Source organism: Cajanus cajan, chromosome 8, assembly GCF_000230855.2.
Source record: "Cajanus cajan strain Asha chromosome 8, NIPB_CcT2T_4, whole genome shotgun sequence".
Taxonomy (NCBI): Eukaryota; Viridiplantae; Streptophyta; class Magnoliopsida; order Fabales; family Fabaceae; genus Cajanus; species Cajanus cajan.
The window spans coordinates 54,335,137-54,347,592 of NC_138524.1; the positions used below are offsets into that span (position 1 = coordinate 54,335,137).

At 43.2% G+C, this 12,456-nt stretch overlaps 1 protein-coding gene across 1 annotated transcript; it reads right to left on the reverse strand.

The window, feature by feature from the left end:
- Positions 1–11,156: 11,156 nt before the first annotated feature.
- LOC145950556 (uncharacterized) lies at positions 11,157–11,525 on the reverse strand. The gene has a single exon (XM_083061652.1). The coding sequence runs from the start codon at positions 11,523–11,525 to the stop codon at positions 11,157–11,159; it is 369 nt and encodes a 122-aa protein (XP_082917778.1).
- Positions 11,526–12,456: the final 931 nt, after the last annotated feature.

A 12,456-nucleotide genomic window follows, 5' to 3' on the forward strand; every position in this document is an offset into this window, starting at 1 on the left:
TGAATTTGGTACGGCCGTACTGAAGTTTTTTGAACTACAGTACGGCCGTATTGAATTTGGTACGGCCGTACTGAAGTTCAAAAACTTCAGTACGGCCGTATTGAGTTCACTACGGCCGTATTGCAGTTCAAATGGCTCAGTACGGCCGTACTGAACCTCTGGGAGGGCGTATTGAGCTCCAATCCTCGCACACCCTTATTCTAAGCTACTCTAAGACTCCTAGACTTACAAAGAATCATCCTAGGGTCTTCCAGGAGTCCTTCCGGCTGACTTTCCTTCGGTCTTTGAGAGTCTTTGAGTCTTATTTCCGACCCAGACAATTTTAGGGGTCTACAGCCAATAATCATGAAGAGGAATGGGATGATATTAAAGACCTTTCATATGTTTGTACATATAGTAGTCTCTTTGTATAGGCTTATTTTTGCCTTTGTATTTGTGAGGCACTTTACTTGCTTTTAACTAGTGATTGTATATTGATTTTAGGGTGGGTTATTTGGAGAGTTTAACTCCATTTAACCTCCTTTGTTGATACATACATTTTATATTTTTTCAGTAGGGAAAAAGGGGTGGCATTTAGCAATGCTTGAGGGTGTGACTAGTAATTGGGCCAGAACTGGGCCTAGGAAAAATTTTGCATATTAGACTCATTTTGCTCCTAATTTTTCATAGATTTGATTTAGCTAGGTCTCATCATCATATGATGAACCTAACTAAACCAAATCAAATATTTTTGAAATAAATCATGGAGCATTTTTGAGCCTTGGCCGCCTAGCTCATTCCTTTTATTCTTGACCGAAATTTCTAGCTTCTCTTACAAGCTTTGAAGCTTGCCTTCTAAGCTTCTAAACCTTAGTAGGTTTGCTAACCTTACCATGGTTCTTAAGTGAACCATGGTCAAGGTTAGCTTCTCCTACAAGTTTTAGAAACCATGGATGGTTAGCTACACCTTACCATGGTTCCTAGTGAACCATGGTTAAGGTTAGCTTTCTCTACAAGCTACCTCTCCTTATATATTTCTAAATTTCTCATTGTACTTCACTTTTTGAGATATGAAATCATAATTTGACTCAAATTCTCTCCTCTTAAAGTCCTAAATTTCGTGGAGAAACTTTCTCTCTAAGTTTCTCTCAAAGGTTTCCAACCTTTTAGCTTGTTCATCAAGCTTCATCACTCTTTCATGGAGTAACCGAACCTCCTTGGTGATTCTTCTCCATTGAAGCTTCTTCAAAGGAGTTCCTCATCCAAATTCGTGGTCAACCTCAAGAGTTTAAAGATCTTGGAATGGAGCACTTCATCAATCTTCTCCAAGTAGTTCCATCAGAGGGCACTTGTGTATCTCAGTTAGCCACAAGTAGTGGCTCAATGAGCTGGAGTCTCTAAATTGTTAGACTTTGAGGGTCTCACTTAGCGATATGGAGGTTTTCTAAACAAAAATGGTGCCTAGATCGACATGTTGTGCGACTCACTCAACAAAAACTTTGTTTTCTAGATAGTAAATATGGTGTTATTTTGTAAGTTCTTTATGGCCCTAGAGACCAAATTGATGAGTTTGTAGTTGATATGATATGATGATGCTTATGTTTATGATAAAGTTATGTATATAGATGTATGCATGATGTTGGCTCGAGCTTGCGATGGTTATAGTTGATATGTGTATGTTATGCATGTTGTTGAGAGTAAATGTATGGAAGGCTTAAGCCCTTAACTCACGAAATTGAGTGTGGTGTTGGGAAGGTAGGATCCCTTATACCTATAATGTTTTTAGAAATTCCTTTGAGGCAATTTAAAAGAGAATGATGGATTTAGTTGTTTTGTTGATTTGTTTTGCGGGAGGTGCCAAATGGTTGGATCTTCAGAAGCTTAATGCTTCATGGCCCCATGTAGGGATGTGTTTTCATGAAAAATGTGATTCTCCTTGAAATTATGTTGTTAAAATAATATGTAGTGAGTTGTTGCAGACTAGTTATTGAATGGTCATGTCTGGATTTCTTGAACCTAGATGTTGAGTTGGCTGTAGACACCCAATTTCGTCTTGGGTGCCTTAAAACATAAAGAACAAGGCTAACCAAGGAAGAGAAAACCCTAAAGGCCCATTTTGACACAAGGACAGACCAAAGCAACATCCAAAGGCCCAAAACGCAAAGGGGCAAAATTAAGAACCCATAATGGGTCGTTCCTAAACTGGAATGGGGCACTCCGAGCTTTGAAAAAAGGTTGTAACCCTAGGTTAGAACGCCCCATTATGACCTAATTTTTTACATTCAAAATTTAAATCCGGAATGGGTCGTTCCACTTTAGGAAAGGGCCATTCCAGTTTTAAAATTTGTGTAACAGAATCCTCCACAACGGCCTGTTCTGATATTCGGAACAACTCGTTCGAGTGGATTTTTCGTGCCTATAAATGTGAGCCTCGTGCGCAATGCTCAGAGATCGAAAATTGACAAAAACATTGTCTATGAGGTGATTTGTAGTGTGTAAGGGCTACCAAAACGTGCCTTTAACCCAACATTTGAAGATTTCTATAAAGCTCGCCTCAGAGGTATTTGCATCAATTTCATCTCTCTTTTTTATTTAGATTGTCTTGCTTACATGATATTGCCATGAGTAGATAATAATCATGTAGATAACAACTTTTCAAATGCTCACCGCTAGATGAGCTTCGAATAAAGTTTCAATCATGCCATCACCGAACAAGCAACCAAGGGCACCAGTAGGAGCACCTACACTGTGAAGCAAAAGAGAAGACCTAGACGAAATGTCTACGTCTTTACTTGTCTAAGAAACTTATAACTATCTAAAGGACAAGTAAAGAAGGGCATCTGTAGATACCTAATTTTGTCCAAGACATGCAAACAAGGAAATAGGCCTTTAGTACAAGACAAATGAGTTCTAGAAGGCCTAAACACGACGTCAGAATGGACCAAGATAACATCAGAAGGCCCGAAAGCCCAAAAAGTTGAATTAAGAGTGCGAAACGACCTATTCCCAATTTGGAACGGGTCGTTCCAAGCTTCTAAAATGTCTTAGAAACCCTGGGTCAAAACGGGCCATTTTGACCTAGGTTGTTATGAGTTAATTTCAAATCCGGAGTGGGCCGTTCCAGATTCAAAATTTACTCATAACAAACTCATGTGGAATGCCTCATTCCGATAACCAGAATGGGTCGTTCTAGTCAGGCCTGATGCTTATAAATACGAGCCTCGAGTATAGTGCTCAAGGATCGGAAATGGAGCAAAAATTGCTTACTAGAGCCTTGGATAACTCAAAATCTTCTCTTTCCCCCTCTTTGTAGTTCTTGAGAATTGTAAGGTGAATTGTAGTTTACAAGGCAGCCAAAAAGCGCTTTAGATCTATCATACTGGAAACATACTTTATAAAAGCTCGTTCAAGAGGTATTTTATCAAATTTCTTCTCTATTATCTACTTTTTCTGTCATGAACATTGTTGTAAATAAAAGCAACCATGTAGACGTCTTAGGTTTAATCGTGTAAATTTAAAATTAAGCATGTAAATAATCACTAACAAAAGAGACTAAATATTTGAATTTTTATTCTTTATCACGCTAATTTCATCATAGGGTATCGATATAGGACGTTGTAGGGTGCCTAATACCTTCCTTACACGTAATCGACCCCCAAACCCAATTCTAATTGTAAGGGCTATTTTGGTAATTTTATAAAAATCTTTCCTTTTTTGATGTTTTGAGTAAAATATCAATGGCGACTCCTTCGAACTTTTTCAAAAACCATTAATTAGGAATTAGTTTGGTTTCTGAGCATTCCTTAATTGATGAGATTTTCAAAATAGAAGTCCAAACCATTTGTGGGCAAGATCATAATTTTTCAGGTTCCGACAAGGAGTGATAAGTGTTATGGTGAAAGGAGTGCTTGTAAGGCTAGACAAACCAACCCTTTTGGTGGTTGTTGTTTTAAGGGGTACAGACTTAGAGAGACCTCAACCTACAAATTTTTGTGACTTTAGTGACATGACCACTTTCAGGGATTGCTAGAGGAACCCTAAGACTACAAATTACGATAAGTTTTGGTTGATGGCATGAAGAAAAATGATAGGCTTATTTCTTTTATTATTGCTTGGATGATTAAACCTAGGTTGCATAACACCATGCTCAGATGTCTTGGGATGACTTACTGCTAATGTATGTAATTAAGAATAAGGTACAAATAGATTGGGTATCTATTTTGAATGATAGTATCTGGAAAGCAACGAGAAAGGATGATGATCCTTATCCTTATGTTTTATTATTGTCAAGAGATTTTGAGTACCATGGAGTAGATCTCACAAGGGAAAAGAAGATCATTTTGTACTCGGCCAATAAAATTGGAAGAACATCTCTTCATCACATGGGCATAAAGAATCAAGAGAACAAGTGGGTTTTTAAAGGTGATGTGCCTCAAACTCCTGATCCTATGGCTGATGAGGATAGAGTTGTAGGTGATGAGGTGGCTATTGAGGAAAGGAAATGAAGAATATTGGAAAAGCAAAACTGAAACTTAAATTGTTCTCTCCAATTGACAAAATTTTAATTAAAAAGATGGATGCGATGATGGAGGCCAATAGGAAGCATGAGTCTACATTCTCTGGGATGTTTGATAGATTTGATGAACTTCAAGATGAGATCAATAAGATCAAACATCACTTGGGCATAAAGGATGACTCATATTGAAGACCTTAGTTTTAGGATCTTCTATATTGCTTTGTTGGTTTATCCTTAAGCTAGTTTTCTTGTTAGTTTTTAAATTTATTTCTGCTAGTTTGTAATATTTTAATTTTTAAACAATTTGAGTTGTAATAGTTTTTAATTTCTTGATGTTATGCACAATTTTCATTTTGGTTCAAATTTGGTTATAATATTGTTAAGTGCTTAATATTCTGAACAATTTAAATTTGGTATGTTTTAGTGTAGTTTTAAGTGCTTGATTGTTTTAAATAATTCAAACAATTAGAAACGAATTTAGATACATATTTGGTGATGAATTTGCTTCCAAGGGAAAAATATCTTCTCTAATTTTGTTGCTAGTCTCCTTACTTAAATTTTTTTTTCTCTCTACAAAATGAACACCTAAGTTAGCCTCACTGAGGTACTTCTCTTAAGTTTGGAGGGCCTCAATCTCTCCAAGTTGCTTCCCCCTTTGAAGTTGTTGCAATATGTCTCACATTATCCAAATTTTTGAAGTGGTGAGTCCTTGAAATTGTACCTACACCACAAGAGTGCACAACACACCAAGAGAGACAAGAAGCCAACAACCAAAAAAAGTACAATTAAGAAAGGCTAAAATCAAGTAGAAAGAGATGTGACAAACTCGAAGAATATTAAAAGACACAAAGTAAGAAAATAAAGGAAAATTTCAACACTAGTTCGCAGAAAATATTGTAAGAATTTTATTTTTTTTCTTGCAGATTTTCTTGCAAAAATAAATTCGCAAGTAATGTTTACTAAATGGTAGAAAAATTTTGCAAGTAACTTTTCCTGCAGATTTTCCTGCAAATTTTAATCCGCAGGAAAAATAAAAAATATTAAATTTATAAGTTTAATATTCTAAAAAAACTTCAAGTCCTACATCGATTGAAAATAAAATAATTAAAGAGTATATAAGTTGGGACAACACTTACCTTACAAGTTGATTTGTATGATTGAGTGTTAGGCTTATAATCTACAATATTCTTAGAATTTAAAAGATTATGTATCACATATTGGAGGCATGGAAACAACTGCTTCGGATGAATTCATTGTGAGCATTTGAAAGTTGAAGAATTATTGATAGAATTTATAGTAATTTCCTTAATTTTTTTTCGTAAAAAATATTCCTGCAGAATTTCTTGCGAAAAAATTTGCAGGAAACTTTCCTGCGAATTTTTTTTTGCAAGAAAGTTTCCTGCAAATTTTTTTCGCAGGAAAATTTCTTGCGAATTTTAAAATTCAAAAAAATATATTATCCACGAAGGTATTACCTGCAGATAAAATTTCGCAGAAAAATTTGTAGGAACAACGTTTCTTATGAATTTTTATGATAAAAATTCGCAGGAAAAGTCGCATGTAATAAGAAAAATTCTAGTAGTGCAAGCTAATGCTTCACTTGTATGTGTTCAACGATGGTAATGACGCTTAGTGGTTACTCAAACTTGAACTAAGGTTTAGATCAATAGGGTAATATTTTGAACCAATGATATGGGTGCATGCAATTGAGTTAGAGAGTGGATGTATTACTGTCTTATTCATTACTGTTCATGTGCTCTGTTTATTTTGAATCTGCAAAACCCTCCTCCCATTCATGTGTTTGTTGTGTACTGCGAGAACCTTTGCTTGGCTTGTTGTTCCTTGAGAGACGACCTAAGAGTCACTTCCTAGTACTACAAAAATTACATTTCATTTGATCGGGTACAACCTCGATCAAGCTATAATAGTTATATTGAGCTTATCAACCAACCCTTAGCTAACAAAGTTATTACAAGATCCACTATCAACAATGAGAGAACATGTTTTCTTAAGAATTTTACATCTAGAATGGAAAAAGGTTCTCTCTTTGTGATTGATCTTGTTCTTAAGGTTGGTTGGTAAGTGTTCCTGTGTTAGGATACACACTCCGATTATCCTTGTTGTAGCGGGTCGGGTCCGGGGTCTAGGTCTTCTCGTCCTTCTCCGAGTAGTCCGAAATGAAGGGGGGTGCCTGCAAAGACACTCCAACGCTCAAGTAAGTGCTCGGCGTATTAAATGTGGTCGTTGAAAAGTTAGTTACGTACCTCGAAGGGGGTCTATTTATAGTGTTCCTTATTGGGCCGTGATTAGGAATTGGGCCCCAGAAAATTAGGGGGTTAATCCGGCTCATTACTTAAATTAAACTATCGTAATCGTATTTAGAGGAATTCCGTGGATTGGACGAGTAGGTCGATCACTACTATTTTGTGAGGGGTCGGCATGCTCGGATGGTCGGTATGATGAATAATGGTTTAGGGTATCGGTCGGTTCGGTCGATTCGGTTCAAATCATTGATTCGGCTGGGTCGGGTTCGGTCCCGTACGGTATACAACCCCCACAGCGTTGAGGATGTTAAAGATGAAAATGGTTAAAGAATACCGAAAACTGTCGTTTGACTCGGAGGGATGGGTATTTAGTCGTGGTATGGGGTACCGACTAATGAGGGCTCTACCGGGACGTCGCTGGGACTTGAGGCCTCGGGTGATGGGGATCATCGTCGAGGACCTGACGATTGTAGGTGTGGCCAATCGAGGTGGGCTCAGGAGATTATACCGAGGCCTCGAGCACCGGTGAATAAGGATAGAGGCATTGGTGGATAAGTATCGTCTTGGTACCATGGCGAGGCTTCGAGTATCGGTGAACGAGTACCGAGGTCTTGGTCATAGGTGGGACTACCGAGGCCTCGAGCTTTGGTGGATAGGTATCAAGTATCGGTACAATGCCGAGACCGTGAGTGGTGGGGTTAGCGTCGAGACCGCGATAATTGATGGGGCACATGCCGAGACCTAGAGCAGTGGCGGACAAGCGCCGAGGCCTTGGTAATTGGTGTGGATCCCATGCATGGGCGTCAATTGGATTAGGCCTAGGCCGAGACATTGAGTGACCGATACCTTCTCTCGAGGTCTTAGGTGAGTGGGACCTGCCACGTTGGCCTCAGCGATTACGAGTGTAACGGTTACTAAATCTGGACCGTTGGATGAGAAAGATCGAACGGACGTGATCGGGGCACGTCTCTTCGTCTCCTCCATTTACCTTTACCTATAAATAGGGGGTGGGTGTGAGAGAATTTACTTGCTGTAATTTCTCCGAGCTCTCTCGAACAACATAATTTCGAGCATACCGAACAAGGTAAATTTTGTAATTATTTATTTTGCAATAAATGGAGAAGGAATATTCTTCGGCTAGGAGTTGGACATCGTCGGACGCGTCGGGCACTAAGTCAGATAGGGAGGGGTCGGGTTCAAGCGAGATATCTAGGCTACCCCCACTGCAATGTGAAGTTTATTTCCCTTCCGACCACCCCGAACCGGAGGGTAGTGATGATGATGTGGTCGAAATAATGGACCCGGCGTCCTTGGCCGTGGCTTTGGCGCAAGCCACCGAGGTAGATGCGAGAGGCGCAGGTCATGTCGATCAGCCGAAACCAAATTTTGAGGTGGTTCAGGCAGAGGGCAACGAGGGGGAAGTAGAACCCGTTGATGTGCGAGGCAAAGGCGTCGTCGGCTCGAGTACTCAACCCAAAGCAAAGATCGATTACGGCACGGTGGAGATGTCAGGATATGAATGGGTCGACGGAGAAGTCGGCATCTACTTCTCTAAGCTGTCCGACCAAGGGCTATTGGATACGTTTGTGTCCTTGGAAAATTGCTTCGGGAGTGGGGAGGATTATTTTTCGTTGCTTGCCGAGGCGTGTGTGGATGACGGGCCGGACACTGATTTCGTTTTTATGGAGCCGGGACCCGAGGAAGACGACTACTTTTACGCGTATATGTGCTGGTTCCAAGACCTCGGTATTCAGCTGCCCTTCGATGATTTTCAAATGGGGGTACTCCGAGTGCTGAACGTGGCCCCGACGCAGTTGCATCCGAATGCTTGGGCTGCGATGCAAGCGTTTCGGAACCTATGCCTAAGTTTGGGTCTCGCTCCCCGGCCCCTAGCTTTTCTTTATTATTATACTTGCCGACCGAGTAAACCGATAAAATGGGTGTCATTGGCTCGGGTGCCGAAGCGGGGGTTCCTTCGGGCCTTTACCTCCTCTTATAAAGGTTTTAAGAGTGGTTTTTTTAAGGTCCGATTGGGGTCAGATTTGAGGGATTGTTTTTATGACCGAGAAGGCACCCCTTTGTTCCCCTTTTACTGGACGAAGCGCCCGACGCGTTACAAGGCGATGCCGGCATCCGGGCTCCCTGTCAAGGACAAGGAAATTGTGGAGCTACTGGACCAACTACCGAAAGGCCTGCCTGTCCGAGGCCTTTTAGACATTTTTGAAACATCTCACTTTGAAATGGCCTTGCTAGGTATGCGCTTTAGGTTTCGGTAGTTTAGCTCTGTTGAATTGATGTTAAAATTTGTTTTGTTGCAGGATTAATGGCCGGAGGGAAGTTAGATGTGACCGCCATGCTCGCCAAGCGGGCAAAAGAAGCGAAAGCTAGTAGGAATGTGCCTCCGGCGAGATCGGCGCTAAAGACGCAGAGGGATCGGCCTGCTCACGTAATGATTTCGCTAGGTGAGTCGAAGAAAAAGGGGAACACCTCTCGGGTCTTAGCGGCCGAGCAAAATATTGAGCCGGAGCGCCCGAGCTCTTCTTCGAAGCGGTCGAAACAGCTGTCCTTGGAGCAATCCGGCTGCGGTGCCTTCGCCATTTCGATCGGTCGCCAGGTCCAACTTCCTCGCTCCAGATGTACAGACCGAGAATTTGGTCAGCCTGGAGCTCACCACCGGGGGCGGGCTGCAATATCTTGAAAGCATGACAACGGAGGCCGAGTACAAGTTATTTTGTGAGCTGGACGCTCGGACCTCCCTGGTGGCTAAACATGTTATGATGAGGCATGTTGTTTCCGAGTCGAGGCTTCACGGCCGACTGAAGGAGGCCGAGTCCACAGTTAGGGAAGCGCTGGCTACCAATGCTAAGGTGACGGCCTCGGCTGAAGATTTGAAGAAGGCCGCTGACACCCACCGAAGAGAGGCCGGTGACCTGAAGTTGGCCGTACAGAAGTTGAAGGCCGAGGCTGCTGGGTATGAGAGTGAGATTGCTCGGCTGAAGGCAGAAGCTGCTAAGTTCGAAGCCGAGGCTACGGACAAGATTTTAGAGCAGCATGATGCGGGATTTAGGCATGTTGTTCGGCAGGCATATCATTACTGCGAGGTCCCGGCTGATTTCAACTTTGATGTTAGTCGGGACTTTTATGGGGGTAAATTCATAAGTTATGATGAATTCCCTCAAGGGGCCAAGCCGGATGTCGAGGCCCCCGGTCGAGGTATCTCAACCCAGCCTTCGGTGCCGCCAACTGAGGAGGAAGATGATCCAGTCATCGACGTGGTCGGCCAAGGGGATCCAGAGAGTTCGGCCCAAGTGTAATGGACTATTATTTTTGTGTAACCGGGCCGTTAGTGCCTTTTTGTAACTATGGCCTTTGGTGCCGGTAGGTTTAGATTTTTTGTAAGTAGCCGGATAGGTCGGCCATACTTTAATGAATTTAACCCTTTGCGTTAATCTTTCGGCTTGTTTATTTATCAGTGAAATTTAACTGCGTACTTAACCGAGGGGGGAGGGGGGAAGTTTTAACGCTGGCGCTGGGTAACGAGAGTTAAACTCGGGCGCATTCGGGCTCGACGCTTTCGGTTTCGGGTTGTGCAATAGTATTCGGAATGAGCGTTGAATTACTCATCGTGTAGTTTGGTTAAGGTGCGTTGTGTTGAGAATGATACCGGTCGGTGTGTTCGGCAGTTGTAGCGTTCGGTGTCGGGATGGGCGTTATTTTCGAATGGCAGCGTCCGATTGGCCCGTATTCGTAATTGCCCTAGCGTGGTCGGTGTTGGTGCGCAATCTAGTGTTTGTCCGAGGTACGTCCTTAGCCGAGGAGGGTACTCGGGGGGGAAGCCTATAGGGCTTGGTTGCACCGTTTTAGGTGGTCGGTCGAATGTTGTTTCGGCGTGATTGTTTAGCGTAGTGTTCGGCCTAGGTACATCCTTAGCCGAGGAGGGTACTCGGGAGGGAAACCTGTATGGCTCGATTACACTATTTAAGTGGTCGGTCGAACGTTGTTTCGTCGTGATTGTTTGGCGTAGTGTTCGGCCTAGGTACATCCTTAGCCGAGGAGGGTACTCGGGAGGGAAACCTGTGGCTCGATTACACCGTTTAAGTGGTCGGTCGAACGTTGTTTCGGCGTGATTGTTTGGCGTAGTGTTCGGCCTAGGTACATCCTTAGCCGAGGAGGGTACTCGGGAGGGAAACCTGTACGGCTCGATTACATCGTTTAAGTGGTCGGTCGAACGTTGTTTTGATGTAGGCGTATGCCGTAGTGTTCGGCCTAAAACAATAAAATCAAACGATATGAAATTTTCAAACTTTATTAATAAAGTGCCTCGTTAAAAACCTTGCCGACCCAAAACCCTCCTTAGGGAAAAAAGATTCGGTCAAGGAAAAGAGTGCACTATTACATCAGCTGTAATACATTTTCAAATGAGTGGAGTTCCATGTTCTCGGAATTGGTTCTCCCGATAGGTGCTCCAGCTTGTAAGCTCCATTGTTCAGGTTGTGTCGGATTCCGAAGGGCCCGTCCCAATTTGGGGCAAGTTTTCCGTGTCTCGGATCTTTCCTCGCCTCGCCTGTGGCTCTCCAAACAAGATCGCCCTCGCGGAATTCTCTAGGCTTCACCTTGCTGTCAAATCTTCTTTTGTATCGTTGCTTGGTGGCCTCGGCTACAATCTGTGCTCGGTTTCGAACGTCTTCCATGGTGTCCAGGTTTGCACGAAGCTCGTCAAAGTGGGCTCGGCGGAATGAGGGTTCCCCGATTTCCACCGGAATCATCGCATCAGATCCATAGACTAGGCAAAAAGGAGTCTCTTGCGTAGTCGATTGGGGGGTGCATCGGTAGGCCCATAGTACCTCGGGTAACTGTTCGGCCCATGCTCCCTTCGCCTCTCCAAGGCGTTTCTTCAACTCCGCCAATATAACTTTATTGGCTGACTCGGCCTGACCGTTCGTTTGCGGGTGTTCAACTGATGTGACCTTGTGCTGCACTCCGAGGCCCCTTAGAAACTCATTGAGTTTTCAGTCGGTGAATTGAAGGCCGTTGTCGGTCACCAGGGTGTGTGGGACACCGAAACGGGTAATGATGTTTCTCCATAGAAATTTCTGAACTTGATGAGCTGAGATGCATGCCAAGGGCTCGGCCTCGATCCATTTAGTGAATAGATCCACGACAACGAGGAGGAACTTGCATTGTCCCTTGGCAATCGGGAAGGGTCCGAGTATGTCGGCCCCCCATATGGCGAACGGCCATGCTAGAGGAATACAATGTAGCTGCTCGGCTGGTTGATGAATCAAATGGCCATGTCTCTGACATGGCTGACACCTTTTTACAAACGCCGCGCAGTCGGTGTTCATGGTCGACCAATAATACCTGGCTCGTAGGAGTTTGGAGACGGTCGTCCTCGCTCCTGAATGCAGTCCGCATATACCCTCGTGCACTTCTCTCGTCACATAATCAGCCTCGGCGGAGTTTAGGCACTTGAGTAACGGGGTAGAGAAACCGCGTTTGTACAGCTGGCCGGCGATAACGACGTATTTGCTGGCTTGGGTTCTTAGTCGTTTGGCTTCGGACGGATTAGTCGACGTGGCTCCGCTTATGATAAACTCTCTGATTTCGGATCGCCAGTCTTGGGAGTCGTCCTGGTCGGCACGGTCGGAATTGACATTTGCCACCACTTCTGCATCGACACTAGGGCGGTCGATCTCT

Excerpts from the sequence above, each read along its gene's own strand:
- LOC145950556 (XM_083061652.1), bottom strand. The coding sequence starts at position 11,525 with ATGATTCCGGTGGAAATCGGGGAACCCTCATTCCGCCGAGCCCACTTT.